The 26,649-nt window shown below is 39.4% G+C and overlaps 2 protein-coding genes across 4 annotated transcripts in view; one reads left to right on the top strand and one right to left on the bottom strand.

The window, feature by feature from the left end:
• POC1B (POC1 centriolar protein B) overlaps positions 1–26,649 on the bottom strand; it is a 108,946-nt gene that overhangs the window by 45,239 nt on the left and 37,058 nt on the right. For all 3 annotated transcript variants that reach the window (XM_040234440.1, XM_040234441.1, XM_040234442.1), the window contains exons 5-9: positions 13,338–13,445; positions 13,100–13,215; positions 11,834–11,967; positions 9,114–9,182; positions 8,343–8,495 (exon numbers count right to left, since the gene is read on the bottom strand). In XM_040234440.1, coding sequence (XP_040090374.1) covers positions 8,343–8,495; positions 9,114–9,182; positions 11,834–11,967; positions 13,100–13,215; positions 13,338–13,445 — 580 coding nt within the window. The remainder of the gene's footprint in view (positions 1–8,342; positions 8,496–9,113; positions 9,183–11,833; positions 11,968–13,099; positions 13,216–13,337; positions 13,446–26,649) is intronic.
• On the top strand, positions 22,489–23,033 carry LOC120858403 (glutaredoxin-1-like). The gene has a single exon (XM_040234443.1). It carries the CDS (start codon positions 22,543–22,545, stop codon positions 22,861–22,863), a length of 321 nt encoding a protein of 106 aa, XP_040090377.1. The 5' UTR covers positions 22,489–22,542; the 3' UTR covers positions 22,864–23,033.

The raw sequence follows: 26,649 nt of genomic DNA, 5'->3' as shown, positions 1-26,649 counted from the left end.
AAGAAGCACAAGCTGGAATCAAGATTGCCGGGAGAAATATCAGTAACCTCAGATATGCAGACGACACCACCCTTATGGCAGAAAGTGAAGAGGAACTAAAAAGCCTCTTGATGAAAGTGAAAAAGGAGAGTGAAAAAGTTGGCTTAAAGCTCAACATTCAGAAAACTAAGATCATGGCATCTGGTCCCATCACTTCATGGGAAATAGATGGGGAAACAGTGGAAACAGTGTCAGACTTTATCTTTTTGGGCTCCAAAATCACTGCAGATGGTGACTGCAGCCATGAAATTAAAAGACGCTTGCTCCTTGGAAGAAAAGTTATGGCCAACCTAGACAATACATTGAAAAGCAGAGACATTACTTTGCCAAAAAAGGTCTGTCTAGTCAAGGCTATGGTTTTTCGACGAGTCATGTGTGGATGTGAGAGCTGGACTGTGAAGACAGCTGAGCGCCGAAGAATTGATGCTTTTGAACCATGGTGTTGGAGAAGACTCTTGAAGTCCTTTGGACTGCAAGGAGAGCCAACCAGTCCATTCTGAAGGAAATCAACCCTGGGATTTCTTTGGAAGGAATGATGCTAAAGCTGAAACTCCAGTACTTTGGCCACCTCAAATGAAGAGTTGACTCATTGGAAAAGACTCTGATGCTGGGAGGGATTGGGGGCAGGAGAAGGGGACAACTGAGGATGAGATGGCTGGATGCCATCACTGACTTGATGGATGTGAGTCTGAGTGAACTCCGGGAGATGGTGATGGACAGGGAGGCCTGGCGTGCTGTGATTCATGGGGTTGCAAAGAGTCAGACACGACTGAGCGACTGAACTGAACTGGACTGAAACTTAAAAGAATTCAGCACCACCAAACCAGCTCTATAACAAATGCTAAAGGAACTTCTCTAGACAGGAAACACAAGAGAAAGAAAAGATCTACAAAAACAAACTCCAAACAATGAATGGTAATAGGATCATGGACTTGGTGGCTCAGTGGTAAAGAATTTGTCTTGTCAATGCATGAGATGCAGGTTTGATCCCTGGGTCGGGTGATCCGCTGGAGGAGGCTATGGCAATCTGCCGGGAGCCAGTGTGAGGAATCCCACCCATGGCAAAGGTCATGAGGAAGGAAGCCCGACAAAACGCAAAGGCGTGATCTGGCTTCGGGGGTTCCCCCTTGGTTTTCCTGAACATCTACCCCTCAAACACCAGACTTTGCCTGCCTTATTGTACTGTGCTTTTCCACTCTTCTGACACTCGCTGGAAAAAGTTAACTTAGGGCTTCAGTCTTCTGCATTTGAAAGGAATGTTTCAGGTCAAACCCCCTCTGATGGCTCTCTAACTTGCCTAACAGGTTCCCCTGGACTTTTTACAACTTGTGAATTGTTTACAGCCCCCCAACCGCAAGAGGCACAAAGCTTAAAGCATCTTAAAGATACAGAGCCTTTTCTAAAGAGCTAAAAATCATATTGGTGATAGGTTTTCACTGTTGAGTCAATGACTGTTGCCAGGCCTCCATATTCTTTATCTTTTAACCCCTGAAGGATATTAATCAATGTAATTGGGATATAGAAAAAGGAATATAGTAGTTTTGGTGTTAGCAACACTAGACTTTTGAGTTAATTACTTTTCTTTTGTTATAAATCACTGTACTCCTTTTACTTGTTGTAAATTGTTGTGCCTTTGCTATGTAAGAATGTAACTTTATTTAGTGCTTTCTGAGAGTGGCTTTGGGAAGAACAAGACAAATAAGTCTTCTGGTTGACAAACCCTTATCAGAAAAGGGCCATAAAATGTTAATTGGCCCTCTGGCCAGAAGATGATATAAATCACCTAAGACTTGTGTATACAATTAGGTATGCAGAAAGAAAGCCTGGTTTTGGTAAGAGTCAGGGCTGCTGATGCTGCATAATTTTATATTATCCACTGATGTCTATGTACAAAAAAAGGTATAAAAGGCCTTTCTGGACAATAGGGGATGGGCCAGTCGCTGGACTGGTTTCCCCCGTGTCTTCTCTTTATTCTATTTTTAGGCTGAATTCCCATCTGGGGCGTGGAGGCTCGCCATGTCTACTTACTTGCCCTGGCTTCTAAGATCCGTGAGAGAGAGTGCCCAAGGCAGGGCACTCTCCGATATTCAAATGGGTGCCGGTGGCCCAATCTCTTGTCCTGAGATTTTATTGGCTTTCCCCGTAAACCAAGTTATTCAGCATCTTTTCTCCACTAAATTTTCCTACTATACTATTTCTTCGTAATTTCTCTTATATTTCTAAATAAATAAGTTTTTCCTCCTCTACTCCATCTCCCCTTCGAATTCCCTGGAGCCACCGGGGCAGGACCCCGGCAGCAATCCACTCCAGTATTCTTACCTGGGAAATCCCAAGGATGGGAGCCCGGTGGGCTGGAGTCCATGAGGTCACAAATGAATTGGACACAACTTAGTGACTAAACAACAACAACAGTAGGATCATACATGTCAATAATTACCTTAAATGTAAATGGATTAAACAATCCAACCAAAAGACACAAATTGGCTGAATGGATACAAAAATAAGACCCCTATACATGCTGTCTACAAGAGACCCACTTCAGACCTAGGGACACATACAGACTGAAAGTGAGGGTCTGGAAAAAGATATTCCATGCAAATGGAAATCAAAATAAAGCGGGTATAGCAATTCTCATATCAGATAAAATAGACTTTAAAATAAAGACCATTACAAGAGACAAGGAAGGACACTACATAATGATCAAGGGATCAATCCAAGAAGGAAATATAACAATTATAGATATATATGCTCCCAACACAGGAGCATCTCAGTACACAAGGCAAATGATAACTATAATAGTGGAAACAGTAACACAGTAATAGTGTGAGACTTAAACACCTCACTCACACCAATGGACATATCATCCAGAAAGAAAATTAATAAGGAAACAAGTCTTAAATGACACATTGGACCAGACAGACCTAATTGATATCTAGAGGACATTCCATCCCCAAACTGTAGAATACACTTTTTTTCAAGTGCACATGGAACATTCTCCAGAATAAATCACATCTTGGGTCACAAATTAAGCCTTGGTAGATTTAAGAAAATTGCACTTTTTTCTGACCACAATGAAGTAGGATTAGATACCCATTACAGGAAAAAAAAGAACTGTAAAAAACACATGGAGGCTAAACAGTAAGTTTTTAAGTAGCCAATCAGTGAAGAAATCAAAAAGGAAACTAAAAAATACCTAGAAACAAATGACAATGAAAACACAACAACTCAAAACCATGGGATGCAGTAAAAACAGTACTAAAAAGAGGGAAGGTCATAGCAATACAAACCTACCTCAAAAATCAAGAAAAATATCAAACAACCAACCTAACCTTACACCTAAAGCAACTAGAAAAAGAAGAACAAAAACTCCAAAGTTAGTAGAAGGACAGAAACACAAAGATCCGAGCAGAAATAAATGAAATAGAGACAAATAAAACAAATGCAAAGATAAGAAAACTAAAAGTTCGTCCTTTGAAAAGATAAACTTTACATAAAAAATAAATGGAAAAATCTTTAACCAGACTCATCAAGAAAAAAAGATGGCTTAATAAAATTAGAAACGAAAACGGAGAATTTACAACAGACAACCAGAAATACAAAGGTCATGACAGACAAGAGACTACTCTATGCCAATAAAATGGGCCACCTGGAAGAAACGGACAAATTCTTAGAGAAGTAAGACCTTCCAAGACTCAGCCAGGAAGAAGCAGAAAATATGAACAGACCAATCACAAGCACTGAAATCGAAACTGTGATAAAAAAATCTTCCAACAAACAGAAGCCTAGGGCCAAATGTCTTCACAGGCAAATTCCGTCAAGTATTAGAGAAGTGCTAAACCTATCCTTCTCAAACTTTTCCAAAAAACTGTGGAGGGAGGAAAACTCCCAAACTCATTCTAAGAAGCCATCATCACCCTGATATCAATACCGAAGATATCACACAAAAAGAAAATTATGGGCCAATATCTCTGATGAACAACTATCCTCAACAAAATACTAGCAAGCAGAATCCAGTAACATGTTAAAAGGATCATACACCATGATCAAGTAAGGTTTATCCCAGGGATGCAAGCATTCTTTAACATACACAAATCAATCAATGTGATACACCATATTAACAAATTGAAATATAAAAACAATATGATCCTCTCAATAGATGTAGGAAAAGTTCTCAACAAGATTCAATACCCATTTATGATAAAAACTCTCCAGAAAGTAGGCATAGAAGGAACCTACCTCAACATAATAAAGGCCATATATGACAAACCCAGAGCAAACATTCTTAATGGTGAAAACGTGAAAGCATTTCTTCTAAGATCAAGAACAAGACAAGGATGCCCACTCTTGCCACTATTATTTAGTATTGTTTTAAAAGTCCTAGCCGTGGCAATCACAGGAAAAAAAGAAATAAAAGGAATCCAGACTGGAAAAGAAGTAGAATTCCCAGTGTTTGCAAATGACACGATACTATACACAGAACACTCTAAGATGCCACCAGAAAATTACTAGAGCTAATCAATGAATTTAGTAAAGTCCCAGGATACAAAATTAATACATAGAAAAATCCCTTGCATTCCTATACATGAACAACAAAAAGTCAGAAAGAGAAATTAAGGAAACAATCCTGAAAAGACAACCCCTCAGAAGAGGAGAAAATAACTGCAAACAAAGCAACTGACAAAAGATTAATCTCCAAAATAACAGTTATAGCAGCTCAATATCAGAAAAACAACCCAGTCAAAAAACGGGTGGAACACCTAAACAGACATTTCTCCAAAGAAGCCATTTCTCCAAAGATGGCCAGCAAACACATGAAAAGATGCTCAACACCGCCCATTATTAGAGAAATGCAAATCAAGACTCCCATGAGGCATCACCTCACGACGGTCATAATGGGCATCATCAAAAATCTACAAACGGTAAATGCGAGAGAGGATGTGGAGAAAAGGGAACCCTCCTGCAATGTTGATGGGTATGTAAATTTATACAGCCACTATGGAGAGCAGTATGAAGATTCCTTAAAAATCTAGGAATAATACTACTGTATGACCCAGCAACTCTACTACTGGGCATATACTCTGAGAAAACCATAATTCAAAAAGACACATGTACCCCAATGTTCATGGCAGCACTATTTACAATAGCCAGGACACGGAAGCAAGCTAGATGTCCATCAACAGATGAATCTATAAAGAAGCTGTGGTACATATAAACAATGGAATATTAGTCAGCCACAAAAGGAATGAATTGAGCGAGGTGGATGAACCTAGAGCCTGTTGTACAGAGTAAAGTCACTCAGAAAGAGGAAAAACAAATATCGTATATTAACATACATAAATGGAATCTAGAAAAATGGTACTGATGAACTTATTTTCAGGGAAAAAAGAGAGATGCTGACATAGAGAACAGACTGGTGGGTACAGGTGGGGAAGGAGAAGAGGAGGTGCATAGATAAGTGTAGCATTGACATATATTTAGTACCAAATATAGCAAAATAGCTATATGTGCAAAATATGTGCAAAATAGCCAGTGGGAAGTTCAGCTTGGTGCTCTGTGACAACCCAGAGGGGAGGGATGAGGGAAGTAGGAGGGAGGCTGATTCACATTGTGGTATAGCAGAAACCAACACAATATTGTAAAGCAATTATCCTCCAATTAAAAATGTATAAAATTTATTTTTAAAATGAATAATGATTTCAATGGAATACAATCTATTGCATAGAAATAAATTCCATGAGCCATCCTCATAGAAATACATAGATGACTTCAGTTTATCAAGCATGCGTAGTTGTTTTTAGTGGGAGGTATCCATTTAATCATACTGGTGAAAATGGAATTTCTTACAATCCATTTTGAAGATCTAAAACATATACCACCATGTATTTACACATAGTATGAACTTAATAAATATTTGTAGAGTCCAGGAATATATAATAAAAAAAAAGCAAGTGAGGAAATGATAACATTCACTTAATGTTCTGACCTGCCTCCTGAGAAATCTGTATACAGGTTAAGAAGCAACAGTTAGAACTGGACATGGAACTGACTGGTTCCAAACTGGGAAAGGAGTATGTATGTCAAGGCTGTATATTGTCACCCTGCTTGTTTAATTTATAAGAAGAGTACATCGTAAGAAATGCTGGACAGGATGAAGCACAAGCTGGAATCAAGATTGTCAGCAGAAATATCAATAACCTCAGATATGCAGATGACACCACACTTATGGCAGAAAGCGAAAAAGAACTAAACAGCCTCTTGATGAAAGTGAAAGAGGAGAGTGAAAAAGTTGGCTTAAAACTCAACATTCAGTAAACTAAGATCATGGCATCTGGTCCCATCACCTCATGGCAAATAGATGGGGAAACAATGGAAACAGTGACAGACTTCATTTTGGGGGTCTCCGAAATCACTGCAGATGCTGACTGGAGCCATGAAATTAAAAGACACTTGCTTCTTGGAAGAAAAGTTATGATCATCCTAGACAGCATATTAAAAAGCAGAGACATTACTTTGCCAACAAACATCCGTCTAGTCAAAGCCATGGTTTTTCTAGTAGTCATGGATGGATGTAAGAGTTGGAATATAAAGAAAGCTGAGTGCCAAAGAATTGATGCTTTTGAACTATGGTGTGGGAGGAGACTCTTGAGAGTCTCTTGGACTGCACAGAGATCCAAGCAGTCCATCCTAAAGGAAATGAGTCCTGAATATTCATTGGAAGGACTGATACTGAAGCTGAAACTTCAATCCTTTGGCCACCTGATGTGAAGAACTTACTCACTGGTAAAGACCCTGATGCTGGAAAAGACTGAAGGCAGGAGGAGAAGGGGACAACAGAGGATGAGATAGTTGGGTGGCATCATTGATTCAATGGACATGAGTTTGAGTAAACTCTGGGAGTTGGTGATGGACAGGGAAGCCTAGTGTGCTGCAGTCCATGGGGTCGCAAAGAGTCGGACACAACTAAGCGACTGAACTGAATGGAATGTTCTTATTTTCAACACATTATCCTATTATTACATTTTACAATAAATGTTGAAATAATTGTTTTTTAAAAAAGTGAGGAAATGATAATACAATAAATGGCACAAAGATGAAGTAAAGCACAATGGTAAATACTTTATTTAGAAGGTCTGGAAAAATGGTTGAAAAGAACAAAAATTGAAAAGTTGAAAAGGACAAAAATTGTAGCAAAGAACTGAAAATAAACACTACCATGGAAAAACAAGGAAAGAAATCCCAAAGATGTGACCAGATTAAACAAAATCTAGAAAACTGTCCAAAGATATCATTTTTTTCTGAAAACTTATACATGAGTGTATACACACACACACACACACACACACACACACAACAAAACCCCTGAGAGTAACAGAAACAGCTGAGCTAAGAGAGAAGACCAAGACGGACGAAACCAAAATTAAAGGACTGACAGCGGGTGAGGGGCCCAGGAACCATGGAGAGGAGTCAGACCACAGCATGAATAACAAGCATGAAGTGGCTGGGAACTGCCTCTCAGGAATCATATCTTAAAAATTCAAAACATCTACTGTAAAAACAAAGAAAGATTCCGCCAATGATTGGGGGAAAAAATTCAGATGAACAGACAATAGTGATTCCTGATTTTAGCTCTTGCTGAGAGAAAAAAGAACTTAAGAAGAATCATGCAAAATGGAAAGAAACAGACTAATACCAGCTAAGTATCCAGCAAAGACAAATTTACGGCTAAATAGGCAATTATATGTTTGAAAATACATGTTGGCAAACAGTAAAATGGTCCCAATTACTAGGTGTAATGCTTAAACCTCTTTTTAATGTTCATAAGACTTGCTTCAAGATACCCGTTTCAATAATTGCCCTAAAAATTCTTGCCTTTCAGCTGTTCTCATGGGAGCTATCACATGAGTTTCCTAAACACGTCTAGAACACAAATTAGCTCAGACTTTACAGTCAGAGGCCTTAGATTTGATTCTTCCTTTCCCATTATTATTATCATCACAGGTTTTAAGTTTTATTTCTAAATCTTCAAGCTGCAAATATGAGACTTTAGTACTTTATATACTACTCAATTTATAGTTTTATTAGTGAGTATAATTGTTTCTTTTTTATTTCATTTTATTTTATTTTTTTAGGTTAATTTATTTTTTATTTTACTTTACAATTCTGTATTGGTTTTGCCAAAATGTTGTTGTTTTAAAGGAGGACTAGGCTTTATATAATTAAGTATAACTCCAAGCATATAGGTCGCCAACAGTCCCAAAGTGTACACTTACAGATGGCAGGGAAAGCACTTGTGAAGTACTCACTTCAACAGTTTCAGTTCTTTCCTCATGGGGATGTGGTGTCCTTGGGTAGATATCGAGAAGATGTGGTGGTGAATCAAAGTGCAGTCTTTTGAGGTTTCTTTTACTAACATCTTTATAATTCAGTTCATCAAAGTTAGTCCTCCATAATAAGACCTATAAAAATTAATCAAGTTGGCAGTTATTGATTTGCAAGTAAAAGTAGTAGAAGAAAATTTTTAAAAAATGAACATATAGAATAGGCTCTCAAAATAGTTAGGAAGGCTAGATATATTTTCCCACAACATTATATCTCAATACCTTTTAAAAGGGTAATAGGGAGAGATTTTGTATTCTGAATTTTATGTCCACTTTATTCAATAAATGTGGCTCTGAATGACTTTTTGTCATTTCAAATAAATACAGATGTGTTACAATTTAAATGTATCATACTCAAGAAGTTTAATCAACATTTGAAAAATAAAACACACAGACAATAGATTAGGCAACAATTCAAGTGAAAAGGCCCACACCAATATTAGGCACTCAGTGTTAGTTTTATGTATAAGTATAAAGATGAGCAAAAGAAAATAACTGCTATTTGAGTTCCAAAAATGATCAGAACTGGTACCATTTCAGTTCTGAGATAGCAGATTCCCTGGCACTAACTAAAACATAAACTCATTCATAATCATCTGAACATAGACAAACTAGCGGGTTGTAAAAACCTCAGCTGAAGCCTCAGATTCCATTTCCCCTAATCAAATCAAAGAGGGAGCAGAGAGCTTTACAAACCTGTGCATCTGCACCTCCTGACGTAAACAGCTCTCCACCTTTTGAAAATGAAACAGTGAAGACAGGCCCCTAAGAAATAAAGGGAGATAAAAGGAAAAAAAGCATTTGATGACGTGTTTCGGTGGCCAAGAAGGCTGTGAGTATTATTTTTTCATCCTAATTTGTGCAGACTATTTATGCAATAAGTCTGAGGACATATTCAGCTGCTAGTAACCAGGCAGGCAAAGAGAATCAAAGCATCAACTCAATTATCTGAAGACATCTATAAACAATAGTAACTGAAAAAAGAGATACTAATAAAAATTAGAAAATACACTTTTCTTCCCTTTAAAGAAGTTCGTGCATAGGTCAGTGAGTAAGAATTTCTTCTGTTAAGATTTTCTGGCTTTGAAATCTTATTCAACAAATCACTAGCAGAGGCTGAATGATGGGAGTGAGGCTGTATGAAAAGAAGTCATTTCCTGAACCCCAACATGCTTCCCCGAGCTCTTCACGTGGGCAACAGTGAGCCACTTAAGAGTTCTGAGAGCAGGACACAGATAGGAGAAGAGCTGTGACTGATGACAACTGATACCACGACTGCAAGAATGATGAGCTGGAGTTTGAACCAACAGTTGGGAGCCACTTGGGAAGTCCCTGCAGCTATCAGGGTGGGAGGTAACAGGAAAGTGAGCGTGGTGAGCAATGGCAGCAGCGCTGGACGACTCTCAGCACAGTCACAGCATGACCTCTGGGTCAGTTTTTAGTCAAGAGGACTCATTTCTCAGCTTAAAAATGCTAGTATACTGTTTAATAAGTCGGTAATCTATACAATGGAAACAGTGAGAGGCTTTATTTTCTTGGGCTCCAAAATCACTGTGGATGTGACTGCAGCCATGAAATTAAAATATGCTTGCTCTTTGGAAGAAAAGCTCTGACCAACCTAGACAGCATATTAAAAAGAACAGAAATTACTTTACCAACAAAGGTCCATCTAGTCGAGGCTATGGTTTTTCCAGTGGTCATGTATGGATGTGAGAGTTGGACTATAAGAAAGCTCAGCACCGAAGAATTGATGCTTTTGAACTGTGGTGTTGGAAAAGACTCTTGAGAGTCCTCTGGACTGCAAGGAGATCCAACCAGTCCATTCTGAAGGAGATCAGTCCTGAATATTCACTGGGAGGACTGATGCTGAAGCTGAAACTCCAATAATTTGGCCACCTGATGCAAAGAACTGACTCATTTGAAAAGACCCTGATGCTGGGAAAGATTTAGGGCAGGAGGAAAAGGGGATGACAGAGGATGAGATGGTTGGATGGCATCACCGACTCAATGGACATGAGTTTGAGTAAGCTCTGGGAGTTGGTGATGGACAAGGAAACCTGGGATGTTGCGGTCCATGGGGTCACAAAGAGCCAGACACAACTGAGCGAATGAAATTAACTGAATCTATATAAGAAAATCTATGGGGAAAAGCCTCTCATATCTTTCACACAGACCAGCCCACAGTCTCAGGTTATTAACACTCATAAACACCTCCACCTCCAGACTGTGAAAAATTCCATCTTCGTGTAATAGTGCTTTTCTCCTAAATTATTTTATTTACTTTTTTTCCAGTACTCAGTCCTTCTTCCATGGATATTTTAATTCATGGCCACTTTTATTGGTTGTTAATCCAGCCCAATTCCATGCGTAAACATGTATCTGAGCTGGTTAATTGTCTATTTCTGCTTCCCTCTAACACAGCTGTAAAACAAATGATAAAGCAAGCAGGAAGTCCGGCAGGATACATGAAGGCAGAAAAAGAAAAGTTCTCCCCTAGACCACAAAGCCCATTCTATTTCTGGATATAAATAGCTTGTACTTGGTTAAAAGGAAGTACCTAGTATATCTTACTTTAAAAAAAAAAAAAAAAAAGGAGGGGGATGTATTCTAAAAAATTTAGAGAAGTTTGAACATTTACCCAGAAAGGAAGAACAGTTTTTACACTTGAAAAAGTTTTTCTTTGGTATATTATACATCCGTATGTGTATGTGTGTGTGAGTGAACAGCCTCAATAAATAGCACCCCACTTCCCCACTGGGTTCCTAAACTAATTAAAAAATAAGACAAAGAAATACTATCTTTCTCACTGATGAGGGCTTGTAAAGAGAATATGGCTTCATCTGTGGGCAAACAGGCTTTCCAGAACTGAAATCCAAAGTGAGTCAGACTTGAGTACCCTGTCACAGGCAAGAATGGACAAGGGCTGGCCTCCCCACAAGAAATACTGGAGGAAAACCATGAGCACAGGCTCCTAGAAGCTGAAGGCATTAGGCTCGACTTGTCAAATTTCTCCTTCTAAACTCACCCATCAGTTCAATGGAAAGCGAGAGTGAAAGGGTGTGGAGGCTGAGAGGATCAGAGCTGGCACGTGAGCGGAAAGAGCAGAAGTCAGAAAAACACAGATCTGTCACCACTTAACCAGTCAGATCCACACTGCATGCTGAGGAAGACAGCAGTGGAGGGTTACGTCACCGGCCACTGAAAGATACACGTTGATTTTGACAAGAACTACAATAAATAATATTTCGAAGAGTTGCTTTCAGAGGATGAAAACACAGCCTTGCAAGCAAAAGAAAAAAAACTGTAATAGCAGCAATGTGTAGTACACTTGGAAAAATGTAATAAATTTTTTACATATATAAAGTTTATATTTTAGTTAGTGCCATATACTAAAGCAAATATCTTGGGGTTCACACCGTATGTCCTTGAAGTGTATATATAAGCCTTCCTTCTAAGAGGTCCAGGATCTTCAGCGTACCATCTGAAGAAGCAGTGATGAGATAGTTACCCGAAGGATGGAACGACACACAATTCACTCCACCGCTGTGAACTGATTTGTAGAAAATAAAAGCAAAAAGTTCAGAGAATAGTTCTTAATTCTAAAGATGCCCCTTCACCCTACTAGCAACATTAGGTTGAAAGCAAGAATCAAGTAGAGGTAATGTCTCAATAGCACCAAAACTCTACATAGCTCACTAAAACAAATAAGTAGTGTGGCATCAAACAGCTTAAGCTTCCAGTTCATGAGACAGAAAAACTTTACAAATGAAACTCTGTCATGGAAAGATGATCTTATTAACTACTAAACTATAAAATCTTCAGATATATTACCAATATAAACAACCATTGTCTACCACCAGTTCACATAAGGTATACATCCTAGCCTTAAACTAAAGTTAATAACCAATTAGTTGCTTGGGACAAGGGGCGAAGAGTATGGAGATGTCTTTGGACAAGGGCAGCCTTGCTAGTTTGAGAATTCATTTCTGGACACCATCCTTCCAACAGGAGGCAGTATAGCACAGCAATCAAAAGTTTGTTAATCACTGTACTTTGTAAAAAACATACTTTGTAAACAGAAAGACCTATGTCAGTCCGAGCAATATTTTAGCAAGTGACATAGGCTCCTTCGGCCTCAACTTCCTTGTCTTTAAAGTGGAGGTAATAGTAATACCTCTGAGGGCTGATGTGAGAATTTAGCACAGTGTCTGCTACATTATGTTTATTAAGGAACGGAAATTTGGGTTTAATGTAAATCTAATACACATTAAGAAATCAATTCATTTCTCTTTTAACTTCAATAGACAGGCACAGTAGGATGTTTTCTGCCAGTTATAATGCCTATTTATGCTCACGTATCTCCTTCTGAGTCAATTTTATCCTGGATTCTTATACAAAGCAGATAACCAAAATCTAAAAATCTTATAGTAACTTTTTTTCTTTTCTTTTTCCTTTTTTTTTTTTTTTTTTACAGCTCTGGCATCATTTTTAAGGTCCATCCACCTCCCTCTGCAGGCTGGCACCTATCTCAGCTCCTTGGACCATGCTGCTGATGGTGGCTAACTTTTCTCTAGTCAGTCCATCACATTCAGTAAGAGGGCCAAGCCACATTGAGATGAATAGTCTCTGCCAGTGTAAGAGAAGCCCATTGTACAATTCAATTCTGTTATGGAAGTTGTTACCTTGATAATGCTGGAGTAACTTGTTCACTCTTATATCCCAGATTTTCACAGTATGGTCAGAACCTGCTGAAGCTATGCATGTACCATTAGGGTTAAAAGCCACAAAATTTGCAAACCTGGGAGAAAGGAATAAGATGGTCTAATATTTCAATTTCTAATTTCTTTATTTGAATTGTAATAATTAAATGCCTTCCTAGCAAACTAACCCATATAAATGCAAAGAGAGAAATGGACTTACCCTACAAAATCTGAGAAGTTGTTAACACACTGCTTACTTGTGGTATCCCAGATTTTAATAGTTTTATCCTCACTGCATGATACGATTAGTCTGCCATCAGGTGAAAACCTGGAGAGCATAAGAAAGATCACTCTTGTGGAAGGCTCCTGACAATCACAATCAACTCTACCATGACTCACAAGTCAGGCTGTATGTATTAAATGATACCACAGCATGCAGCAGAATCATATTCTGCTACCAACATCTTTCCAGCTGAAAATAACACAATGAATGACATTAATAAACCATTAAAAAAGATCACAATATACTATATAGACTAACCAAGTTTCTCTTACCTTTTATTCTTTTTTTTTTTAATTTTTATTTTTACTTTATTTTGCTTTACAATACTGTATTGGTTTTGCCATACACTGACATGAATCCACCACGGGTGTACATGAGTTCCCAATCCTGAACCCCCCTCCCATCTCCCACCCCATATCATCTCTCTGGATCATCCCCGTGCACCAGCCCCAAGCATCCTGTATCCTGTACTGAACATAGACTGGCGATTCATTTCTTACATGATAGTATACACGTTTCAGTGCCATTCTCCCAAATCATCCCACCCTCTCCCTCTCCTTCAGAGTCCAAAAGTCCATTCTATACATCTGTGTCTCTTTTGCTGTCTCGCATACAGGGTTATCATTACCATCTTTCTAAATTCCATATATATGTGTTAGTATACTGTATTGGTGTTTTTCTTTCTGGCTTACTTCACTCTGTATAATCGGCTCCAGTTTCATCCACCTCATTAGAACTGATTCAAATGTATCCTTTTATTCAAATAATTTACTTTTATGGTATCTGTTCTAGGTCTGCACTGCTTCCAAGCCAAATAGCTTATGCTTTTTTTTTTTTAAGTATTCTCTATTTCTGTCATTTTCTGGTGTTATCCATACGACCCAAGAGAGTCTGTATTACTCATCTTACCAACCCTGCAGTGACGCTCTTTGTAGGAAAATAACTGGTATCTTAAGAATGAAAATTGAATGCTAACAGCAATAGGGGCTTCCCTGGGGGCTCAGTCAGTGAAGAATCTGCCTGCAATGTGAGAAACCTGGGTTCCACCCCTGGGTCGCGAAGACCCCCTGGAGAAGGAAATAACAACTGACTCCAGTATTCTTGCCTGGAGAATTCCATGTACAGAGGAGCCTGGTGGGCTACAAAATGTGTCCATGGGGTCACAAAATGTCGGACACAACTGAGTGACTAACTTTCTTTATCATCGACAGGAGGACAGATTCCCCAAGCCTGTAACTTCCTGGATGAGGGGAGGCCAGAGAGCTTCAGTGGACTGAAAACAGGACAACTCATTTATACAAAACTGAAGTTCCTTCATGGACACACCTACTATCCACACACCTCATTAAAAACAAATGAGAAAATTCTCAGACATCTTGTCTACTGCTTTTATACTCTCTCTCCCTTTAAGGCCCTTTCCAAGGTTGCTTTTCTGCCTTAAGTGCCTTTTTAGAATGGAGACAGGAGAGCAGAAGATCAAAAACAAAGTGAAAACTATTAGGAAACTATGAATACTCATTTTGCTATTAATACTTCAGCAATAGCAAAACCCAAAAAAGACAGATTTAGGTCACAGACCAATTATGTTTCAATTTTATTAGTAGTTTCCCTCTTGGCCCAGATTACTATAAAAGTCATCAACTAAGTAAGGGTGTGGATTATAATTGAAAGCTTTTCTTTTTGTTCTCTCACCATCCCCCTCCCAACTCCTGTTCTTAAGGCTGGCCTAAAAATAATTCTTCCTAACAGAAACTTTCAATCTAGAATTTATGAATTCACCATATTGTAAAAAGGACAGAGAGGCATAATTAAATTTTACATGAAATAGTCCTTAAAAATTCAACGAAATAAACTTACAAGGAGATATCTTCCACACCGGGCAGTTCAGCTTGATTTTATAATAACGTATTAATCTTTTCCTTTAGAAAATATGTAAGGAAGATTCAAATGTGAATGACAGTATTATAGAAATGCTCCAAAGAGATGAAACTTATTTTGTACAGATTCTGGAGAAGAAAAACCTATTCAGTATCCCCATGAAAATAACGTTTGCATCAAATTATAAATAATTAATGCAAGAAATCAGAGTGTGTTTCTTAATATGCTATCTTTTTAAAAGAATTACTTAATATGAACATTTTAAATTTTATTTCTAAGAGATGACTCAGTTCTTACGTTTTAAGAAAGCAATGATGAAAAACGTAATAAAACGGAAGGATTAGGTGAAAGCAAAGTACAAAGTACAAATCCACTCTATGACATTATTGGCCAAATACAACTACTGCCACGCCCACCACTACCACCAACCTCGTTTACCCTGCCAATATTAACTGAGCGTCTATGTGCTAGGATGGTTCTCAACACTTTACTTAGAACAACTCATTTAATTATCCAAATAACCCTACGGAACAAGGGCTGCTGCTGCCCTCAATTGACAGATGAATAAACCAGGGCACGTAAAGGAACAGGAACTGCCCATCACAGCCAGGAAGATTTGAACTCGAAGTCTGGCTCCAGAGCCAAACCACTTGGCCACTCTGTGGAAGACTCTGGCAGAAAGGAAAGTTTGTCTTACTGGCCAAAGTAGAGCACAGGAAGTTCTGTGTGGCTTCTTTGTAACCACAGAAAGTTCTAAAGTGGAAGCAAACCACAAAGCCATGCTCTTAGGAGGCTAAGTGCCTGGGTTCTGCTTGACAGGCTGACCACCAGACTATCTTTTAATTAAAATCTGTGTGTCTGCTGCCATGCCCCATCAGTGTCCTTGAGGAGTCTGTGGGACAGACATCCATTCATTGACTCATTCAAATATTTACTGAGCACCTGTGGGAACCAGGCACTGGGCGCTGGCCTGGGTTATAGGAATATCATGGTGAATGAGACCGATAAGACCCCTGCTTTCAGGAGGCTTTCATTTTAGGTGGGAGGAAAGGCACCCAAATAATATAATTTTAGATAATGGTAAGAAAAAAGTTTTTTAACAAAAAGGTGCCCATTAGTCACTAGAAGCTCCCCAGAAGAAACTTGTGAATAAGGAAAAGAATGTTACCTTGACTAGCCAAAAATTCATCCTGAGCAGCTGGAATTATAGCCTGGGAGAAATTTCCCCAGCGATGGAGAAATGAAATGAAGACAATGTGAACTTCAGAGAAGTGGGGAGTGGAGGAGCTGGCTGGAATGAAAGGAGCCAGTGCAGAGAGGATGTTTCTATCTCCAGCCCGGCAGGGCTGAGGCGGGGCTTAGAAACATGCTCTGGGGGCTCAGGAACATGCTCTGGACACGGTATTACAACCCCTGCATATACTCTCTGTAGTTTCTTTTTGTCTCTTGTGTGTATGCTGTCCCTCAGCCATGTCCAATTCTTTGCAGCCCCGTGGACTACAGCCCACCAGGCTCCTCTGCCCATGGAATTTTCCAGGCAAGAGTACCAGAATGGGGTGCCATTTCCTCCTCCAGGGCATCTTCCCAACCTAAGGACTGAACCCGCATCTCTTGCACCATCTGCACTGGCAGGCAGATTCTTACCACTAGTGTCACCTGGGAAGCTTTTTTTGTCTTTGGAAGGGTTGAAAGTGACAATGGCGATTTGGCCTTCTCCTCCCTTTCATTTTTAATTAGATACATCAGAAATAGTTTAGCACCAATAAAAGAGGCTACTCTTTGCCCTGTCTTTGATCACAAAATGACAGTCCTTTTTTGTGTGTGAGGGTTCAAATAATACCTAACAGGGTTATTAATTTTAAGAATATTAAGAGGATATAAAATTTCTACCAAGACATTAACAAATTTCTAACTCTCTAATTCAGTACCACCCAACCACCTTTTAAGACTTTCAGCAAGTACGTTACCAAGATGAACATTAGTCAATGGTGACTAATGGATCAGCAGATGTGAACTGTCTGTAAGGCATTTGAGAAGTTAACTACTTCTTATTCAACCCCTTAAAATGTACTTTGGAGAAAAGGAGGAAATTCTCGAGCTTTTTGCTAGAAAAACTGGTTCACATGTCCTTGAGAGTAGCCCAAGTTATATAACAGGAGTTCTTTAACTTTGAATCTATGGAGTTCCTAAAACTATATGCAAAATTGTAGTCCATAAGCACAGTGATTGAGTTACTTCTTCAACAGTGAGCCAAACAGATTAGTGAACCCTGAGAAGTTTTAAAGTGCATTCATAAGAAATCAAAATTCTCATTTGGATAATTATCATTAGACTAAATATTCTATAAAAACCACTATATACATGCATGTATCAAATCACCACACTGTACACCTTATATCTTAATAAAGCTGAGGGGGAAAAACACAAGGGCACACAATCCCCACCCCTGCCAGACAATTAGCTGCATGGAGGAAGGGCTAAGCCTTCTGAGATGAGAGCTTGTGACTCAACTATCAGCCCTCCATGCAGGAGAAGGAAATAGTTTAATTTGAGAGTTAGATAAGCAATGTTTAGGTATTAGATATGGTCCCTGAGGACCAACCTGGACTTCACAGGCGGAAGGAGATTTACTAAGCATCCAGTATCAGCCATACCCAAGGCTCCAACTGCACAGGGGATTTAAAAAAAAAGAATTTAAAATAAGGGAGGATAGAAAGGAAATAGTGGACGAGAAGGAAAGAAGGAAGAAAACATAGAAAGAAAATATATTCTCAAAAACCAAACTTACATTTCTGGCCCTTAGGGCTCTGAGACCAAAGCAGGCATTGTTCCATGTCCCTTAAGAAACAAATAGCAAGTGGTACTCTGAAGCCAGCAGCTATTCAATAGGAGGGGAAAACAGGGAAAAGCAGTGAAAATAAGACTACCCGGTCAGTACAGAGTCTGAATTTTAAGGCCATTTCTGAAGCTGCCCAGATATGTAACCTTATGAAGCTCCTAACTACCCGAGCCATTGTTTTCTGTCTGGATAATGAGAGAGTCTGAACTGCATTCAAGCCTAAAACTTTCATGTGGTGGTTTACTTGCTAAGTCGGGTCCAACTCTTACAAAACTTTCATAGACTCATTAAAAAAAAAAAAAATTGGCAGCCTCCAAGTTTGCTTTGATGGGATTTGGGGTTTACATACTGAAGACGGAGTTCAAGGCAATAAGCAAAACATTCATGTTTTTTTAAGTGTTGGGTAGCATTAGAAGAGAAACCCTCCGTTGATCGCAGTGATAGAACTCATTCCTATAACTGCTGAGAGAGAAAAAGCAGATGAAAGAGATTCAAAAAGATTTAGGTGTACTGTGAAACACGCTAATTATTGTTGGATCATTTACCATTTACACGCCCAGACTCCTCTCCTGGGATTTCCACCCATAAGGAGAACTGCCTAGCAAGCGCTTCCTCTTGGATATGCTGCAGGCACTCTGACTCTGTACTTGTCCCAGTCTGAACTCATCTTCCTCCCCAAACTCCAGTGTTCCTTTTCCCAGTAAATGATTTCTCAAGCCAGAAATCTAGGAATCAAGCGCGATTCCTATGCCTTCCACTCACTGTTACATTCCAGACCATCACCAGACCCTGCCTCTTCAGATCCTAACAGGCCCTGCTGATGTTTCATTCTCCACAATCGAGAACAATCTGTAAATCTTTTTTTTTTTTTTAAACTCTTTGGTGGTTTCACATTTTTTCGTGGGAGAAACTGCCCACAGCATCTGCCCTCCTGTCTCTGCATCATCACCTTACACTTCCTGGCACCACACCCCTCTTCTTTCTGTTCTTGCCCCAGGGGTTTCCTCATATGCTGTTCGCTTTGCTTCAAACATTGCTCCCTACTCTTTATCTTGTTTCAAATACTCTTTGTGATCCCATGGACTATACAGTCCATAGAATTCTCCAAGCCACAATACTAGAGTGGGTAGCCGTTTCCTTCTCCGGGGATCTTCCTAAACCAGGGATCAAACCCAGGTCTCCTGAATTGCAGGTGGATTCTTTACCAGCTGAGCCACACGGGAAGCCCCTAGTACTGAGTATTCAGTTCAGTTCAGTTGCTCATTCATGTCCGACTCTTTGCGACCCCATGAATCGCAGCACGCCAGGCCTCCCTGTCCATCACCAGCTCCCGGAGCTTACTCAAACTCATGTCCATCAAGTCGGTGATATCTCCAGCCATTCATCCTCTGTCATCCCCTTCTCCTCCTGCCCCCAATCCCTCCCAGCATCAGAGTCTTTTCCAATGAGTCAACTCTTCACATGAGGTGGCCAAAGTTGTGGAGTTTCAGCTTTAGCATCAGTCCTTCCAATGAACACCCAGGAGTGACCTCCTTTAGAATGGGCTGGTTGGATCTCCTTGCAGTCCAAGGGACTCTCAAGAGTCTTCTCCAACACCACAGTTCAAAAGCATCAATTCTTTGGCGCTCAGCTGTCTTCACAGTCCAACTCTCACATCCATACATGACCACTGGAAAAACCATAGCCTTGACTAGATGGACCTTTGCTGGCATAGTAACATCTCTGCTTTTGAATATGTTGTCTAAGTTGGTCATATCTTTCCTTCCAAGGAATAAGCATCTTTTCATTTCATGGCTGCAATAACCATCTGCAGTGATTTTGGAGCCCAAAAAAATAAAGTCTGACACTGTTTCCACTGTTTCCCCATCTATTTCCCATGAAGTGATGGGACTAGATACCATGATCTCAGTTTTCTGAATGTTGAGATTTTTCACTCTCCTCTTTCATCAAGAGGCTCTTTAGTTCCTCTTCACTTTCTGCCATTAGGGTAGTGTCATCTGCATATCTGAGGTTATTGAGATTTCCCCCAGCAATCTTGATTCCAGCTTGGGTTTCTTCCAGCCCAGCGTTTCTCATGATGTACTCGGCATAGAAGTTAAATAAACAGGGTGACAATGTACAGTCTTGACATACTCCTTTTCCTATTTGGAACCAGTCGGTTGTTCCATGCCCAGTTCTAACTGTTGCTTCCTGACCTGCATATAGGTTTCTCAAGAGGCAGGTCAGGTGGTCAGGTAGTCCCATCTCTTGAAGAATTTTCCACAGTTTATTGTGATCCACACAGTCAAAGGCTTTGGCATAGTCAATAAAGAGAAATACATGTTTTTCTGGAACTCTCTTGCTTTTTCCATGATCCAGCAGATGTTGGCAATTTGATCTCTGGTTCCTCTGCCTTTTCTAAAACCAGCTTGAACATCAGAAGTTCACAGTTCACGTATTGCTGAAGCCTGGCTTGGAGAATTTTGGGCATTACTTTACTAGCATGTGAGCTGAGTGCAATTGTGTGGTAGTTTGAGCATTCTTTGGCATTGCCTTCCTTTGGGATTGGAATGAAAACTGACCTTTTCCAGTCCTGTGGCCACTGCTGAGTTTTCCAAATTTGCTGGCATATTGAGTGCAGCACTTTCACAGCATCATCTTTCAGGATCTGAAATAGCTCAACTGGAATTCCATCACCTCTACTAGCTTTGTTCGTAGTGATGCTTTCTAAGGCCCACTTGACTTCACATTCCAGGATGTCTGGCTCTAGGTGAGTGATCACACCATCATGATTATCCGGGTCGTGAAGATCTTTTTTGTACAGTTCTCCTGTGTATTCTTGCCATCTCTTCTTAATATCTTCTGCTTCTGTTAGGTCCATACCATTTCTGTCCTTTATCGAGCCCATCCTTGCATGAAATGTTCCCTTGGTATCTCTAATTTTCTTGAAGAGATCTCTAGTCTTTCCCATTCTGTTCTTTCCCTCTATTTCTTTGCATTGATCACTGAAGAAGGTTTTCTTATCTCTTCTTGCTATTCTTTGGAACTCTGCATTCCGATGCTTATATCTTTCCTTTTCTCCTTTGCTTTTCGCTTCTTTTCTCTTCACAGCTATTCGTAAGGCCTCCTCAGACAGCCATTTTGCTCTTTTGCATTTCTTTATATTGGGGATGGTCTTGATCCCTGTCTCCTGTACAATGTCACGAACCTCCATCCATTGTTCATCAGGCACTCTATCAGATCTAGTCCTTTAAATCTATTTCTCACCTCCACTGTATAATCACAAGGGATTTGATTTAGGTCATACCTGAATGGTCTAGTGGTTTCCCCTACTTTCTTCAATTTCAGTCTGAATTTGGCAATAAGGAGTGCATGATCTGAGCCATAGTCAGCTCCCAGTCTTGTTTTTGTTGACTGTATAGAGCTTCTCCATCTTTGGCTGCAAAGAATACAATCAATCTGATTTCGGTGTTGACCATCTGGCGATGTCCACGTGTAGAGTCTTCCCTTGTGTTGTTGGGAGATAGGTAGAGCATTGAAAAACTTTTCAACGGGACTGGGACTAACCTCATATTATGGTCAATGATGCGACTGAACAGCTGAGGGCGTGCACACACACAGAGTCAGGGAAAGCTGGTGTGTAAAGCTTGTGTGAACTATCTGCACAACAGGAGTGTACTTAATGCCTCTGAACTATATACACTTGAAAACTGGTTCAATGATAAATTTTATACTATATACAGTTTACCCAAATACAGAAAAGTCTTTGCAATTCAGAGGATCAAAGATCACTTGTAACACAACCCAAAACTGAAAATTATGGTCAGATTTTCCCCGTGAAAGTTAATGCTAGAGAAACAATGTTGGAAAAGTCGTTTCGTTGGCCTCTACTTATTTTTGACTGAGGATACCATAAAAAAAACACAGCCCACAGCACACATTATTTTTAAATATTGAACTTTTAGAAAAATTCTTCTGCCACTAAAAATAAGTATTTCTCACCTGCATATGTAGATATTTCAAACAACACATGTTTTCTTCATTACTCATTAAAGACAAATTGCATGTTTAAAAAAGCTGGGAAATATAGTAAGTAAAAACAGTGCATAGCACCATCACTCAAACAAAATCATATAATATTGTGTCTATGAAGGAACTTTATCTTATGTATAGATCTTTTATATTATAATCACGAGTTCTGAATATTGCCCCTGTTAACCCAAACACATACATATTTTCAAGTCACTACTTACGTATCTTCTTTTAATAGCTATAAAATCATTTAAGTTTATTTAACTAGCTTTCTCTAGTTGGAGAACTTGATTATTTCCAAGTTCTCATCATTGTAAATTACACTGAAAGCAGTATCTTTAAATACAGATTTTTGGCAGCTTTTACTCCAAAGCTCTACCTACAGTGGAGGTGTACCCCCCAGAGGGAGGCGGCATGGCTCAAGCATTCGTCAACAGTAAGATCCAGCCTGGGAAGGTGGTCGTGTTCATCAAGCCCACCTGCCCCTACTGCAGAAAGACTCAGGAGCTTCTCAGCCAACTGCCCTTCAAACAAGGGCTTTTGGAATTTGTCGATATTACAGCCGCCAGTAACACCAGTGAGATTCAAGATTACTTGGAGCAGCTCACCGGAGCCAGAACGGTACCTCGGGTCTTCATTGGTCAAGAGTGCATAGGTGGATGCACTGATCTGGTAAATATGCACGAGAGAGGGGAACTGTTGACCCAGCTAAAGCAAATTGGAGCTCTGCAATAATTACAGCAAAGCAGACCCAGGCTGATATCCCCCTTGGGGACAGGATGGCATTGCAGATGATGACAGCAGTTCCTGGAGGAGGGACCTGGGGTGACTGTACCCAGTTACAGCAACTGTTTACTGAAAATTCTGAAATATGTTAACCTCAATAAAAGGGGAAGGGAAGTCAACAGCTTCCCTTAAAAATGGACCAACTTGCCCAAAACAACAGGTCTGATGGATGTCTTGGGTTTCTTGTGGATTGGCCCTTTGGGTTCCAAGGGACCATGACAAGATATGCTTAGGATTCACTCACTGACCCAAAAGATGGTCCTTCTCTTTGGCGCATGTTCTTAACAAGGGTCTCCTCGAGCTGGGTTGCCTCTACCTCCAACACCTGTGTTTCTCAACCAAGTGTATCTCAGGCCCCCAAGGCCGAAGCTAGAGTTGGTTTTCTGCTACTGCCTGAAAATTATTTTGTTGAGTTTAACTTCCTAGAATTTGCATTATGAAATCAACAGGCATTTTGAATGTGCTTTTTCAGAAGGTGTCTTCCCAGGCCACCATCTCCACCCTACCCTACCCTACCCCTTTCTGCTTTGAGAGTCACTGCTGTGAACCACTGCCCTGAACCCTGACAACTCACAGATCTCACAGGAAATGTTCAACGGTTCTGTCTGTTCTGTCTCTCAATCCGAGAGAAACCACGTGAAAAGTTAAGCACAGTTGGTCTTCACTTGGTGCTACAGGGATTAGAGGTCTAACTGTAGGTGCGGTGATCATACAGCAACGCTCTTAGGTCAGATGGTGTCCAGGGAATCCTGAACAAGCATATATTGTTTAGATGACACACAGAAGGAAAACATAAACATTTAAATGTTACGTAGAAAACCTGTATCCCCCTCCCCCCAAAAATATGTCTGTGAGAACAGCCAAATTTGGGAAACACTGTTCTAGACGATTTTCTCTCTCCCCTCTTCTCCCCTCACTCTATGAGAACTTAAGAATTCCTTATTGTGAAGGAGTCTAGAATTGCAAGAGCAAGTTAATTTCTTTCTGTAGACGCAAGTATGAATGGTTAATTTCTTCTCTATTAAAGAAGTACCCATGAATCACACTGATTTTTGCCCAATTCTTCATTCTCAAGACTTTAAGGAGTGTCATCAATGCAAAATAAACCAATTTCAGGTGTTTGTTTTTCCCACGTCTGTCCCCCCTTCCATTATAAATAAAGGCACATGCTATTGTCTTTCACCGAGAAAAAATAAATAAATAAATAAATACAGATTTTTTTTTTCTTTGAATAAGAATTTGAATAAATCTATGTAGGATAGATTTCCAGTTGTGAACTCACTGTAACAAGGACTCCTGATATATTTTACAAATGGATTTCTAAAAAGACTATGCTAATTTCTATTTTTAAAGCATGAATATATCTCCCAATAGATAACAAATCTTAAAAAAAAATTTCTGTGAATCAAGATGTATGATTGAAACAATAGTTAGCCTAGAAAACACAGCTATTCATCTGTTCTTACACTGACGGGTACCACCTCTATGCCACATGGAGTGAGTCTGGGCTCCTGGGACAAACTGATAGTAAGTACGGGGCCCAGAAACAAGACATTGAATTTAAATTACTTAAGTCAACAACACACTTAAAATTCAAATACTTAAGGGAGAAATAATTGCTCTGTCGACCCTCTACATTCATTTAAATATATTGTCAATGCATTGGAAGGAAAAGCAGTATCACTTAGACTATTTCTAATGTTAAGCTGTCTAATTCATCTGTAATTTTTGGAAATGTGTGGTGTGCAATACAGATCTAACTTTAAATTTTTCCAAATAGAAATCTAATTATCTGAACTACATACATACATTTTAATATATTAAATAACTACTTAATATTATCTTAATATTTTAACAACTATTCAGCTACTTCACCACTGATTGGAAATACCATCTTTATCAGAAAACATATGTGGATCTGCACCTGAACTTTCTATGACCCATTTTCCTAATCTGGTACCATGACTGTCTTATTTTAATTTCTACAGATTTATACTGTGTTCTAGGAGCCCGTTACACAAGCGTCTTTCAATTTTTTCTGGTCATTATTTTCTTGGGTATTCTTGGACATTTAATTTATTCATACGAATTTTGGAATCGGCTTGTATAAGTTTCCACTGAATTCCTTTGGCAAAACTTCCCGTTCTGAGTAAGGGTAGTAATGATTTTCAGACTTACTCCCCTACTATAAAAAAATCATACAACTCAGAAAAATATATGAAGTGATTGATTTTAGGCACTGGATGAAAGACAGAACAGGGTTGTGAAGCTTGAGAGAGAGAATAAATGAGATAAACACCAAATGCATCCCAAATTTCTACCTGGGAGCATTTTTCAGACATGGCTTAAGGACACAGAGCCCAAGGAAACAGCTGCAGTCTCACTGGACAGACAAATAGCAGTTAGAACTCAGAAATGCTGAAGGGCTGGAATTTTGAGGGCAGGATTGATAAGAGGACCTGTGAAGAGAAGAAATACCTCCAAATCTGCCCAAGTCTTGAGTCTTTGATCAAATACAAACGTGATAAGGCTCAGGACAAGAAGAACTGGAAGAAAACAACAGAGACTGAGAGTCAAACAAAACTTCCTGAGGGTACACAGTACCAAGGCATGTCCAAGTTCTCAACAGATCTGGTTGAACACTCCAGGCATTCAGGGGAGGCCCTAGAAAGGCCACTAGTACTGAAGTCCAAGAGTAAAGGCCACTCTAGATCCACCCTAAAAAGTCTGTATTCAACACAGTCTAGCTAGGCCAGCAGAAATGTAACAGCTTACCAAAACAAAACTCAACACTTTTTAGAAGATGATAGAGTAACTCATACTCTCAAACATTTAGCCATGTTTGAGCATACAATAAAACATTTAAATATAAACAAGCAAAAATTTTGACTTGGATATGACATAAACATTGGAATTAACAGACAAGGACTTTAGAACTATTATTATAAATATGTTCAAGAATTTAAAGGAAACGATGAGCATAATGAGCAAACAAATGGAAAATCTCAGAGAAATGGATAAGCTTATAGTACACTGGACATGGCAAGGAAAAAATACCACTGAACTTGAAAATAGGCCAATAGAAACAATGCAAATTGAAGCACAAAGAGAACATAAGTTTGAGAAAATGAACAAAGCCTCAATTAATGATGGAGGTTTATTGCAAAAGTCTCCATAAGGGATAATGATGCTGAAAACGAAGGCAGTGTTGGGGCTGGAGATACAACAGATATTATGAGTGCACATGACTGTATGCAAGGACCACTCCTGCATTTCCAAACTCTGCTTCACTATCACTTCCTCTGGAAAGTGCCTTTTAAAAAAGAGTGAAAGGAAAAGTTTTAAGGCTCACGTCTCTGTCTCCCTCCTCCTCTTCTCCCCTTCCCTTACTAATAATTCCAAGTATGGCTTTATTCTGAAACCACACCATGTAATTAGACAGCAATTTCTGTCTTCCTCTCACAGCTCCACTCTCCTCTGAAAGAATCAGCATCATTCTCAAATCAGTATTTTGAGCACGGTGTCCCTCAGCAGTACAGGTTCAAATAAGACTTGGACTATCTCATGCCAGCCCTCTAAATGCAAAGTCATGCCAGTAGAATAGACCAATCAACAAAAAAGAGCTCAGATCACACTTTAAATAAGGAATGTAAAACAAAAGTGCTTCCCTCCCAGGCCAATTTCGATAAGGAAAGGAGATACATATTTTAAGTATTGTAGCAGTGTGTCTTAGGA

The sequence above is a fragment of the Oryx dammah genome, unplaced genomic scaffold (genome assembly GCF_014754425.2).
Source record: "Oryx dammah isolate SB20612 unplaced genomic scaffold, SCBI_Odam_1.1 HiC_scaffold_29, whole genome shotgun sequence".
Taxonomy (NCBI): domain Eukaryota; kingdom Metazoa; phylum Chordata; class Mammalia; order Artiodactyla; family Bovidae; genus Oryx; species Oryx dammah.
This window is presented reverse-complemented; position numbering and strand designations above follow the sequence as displayed.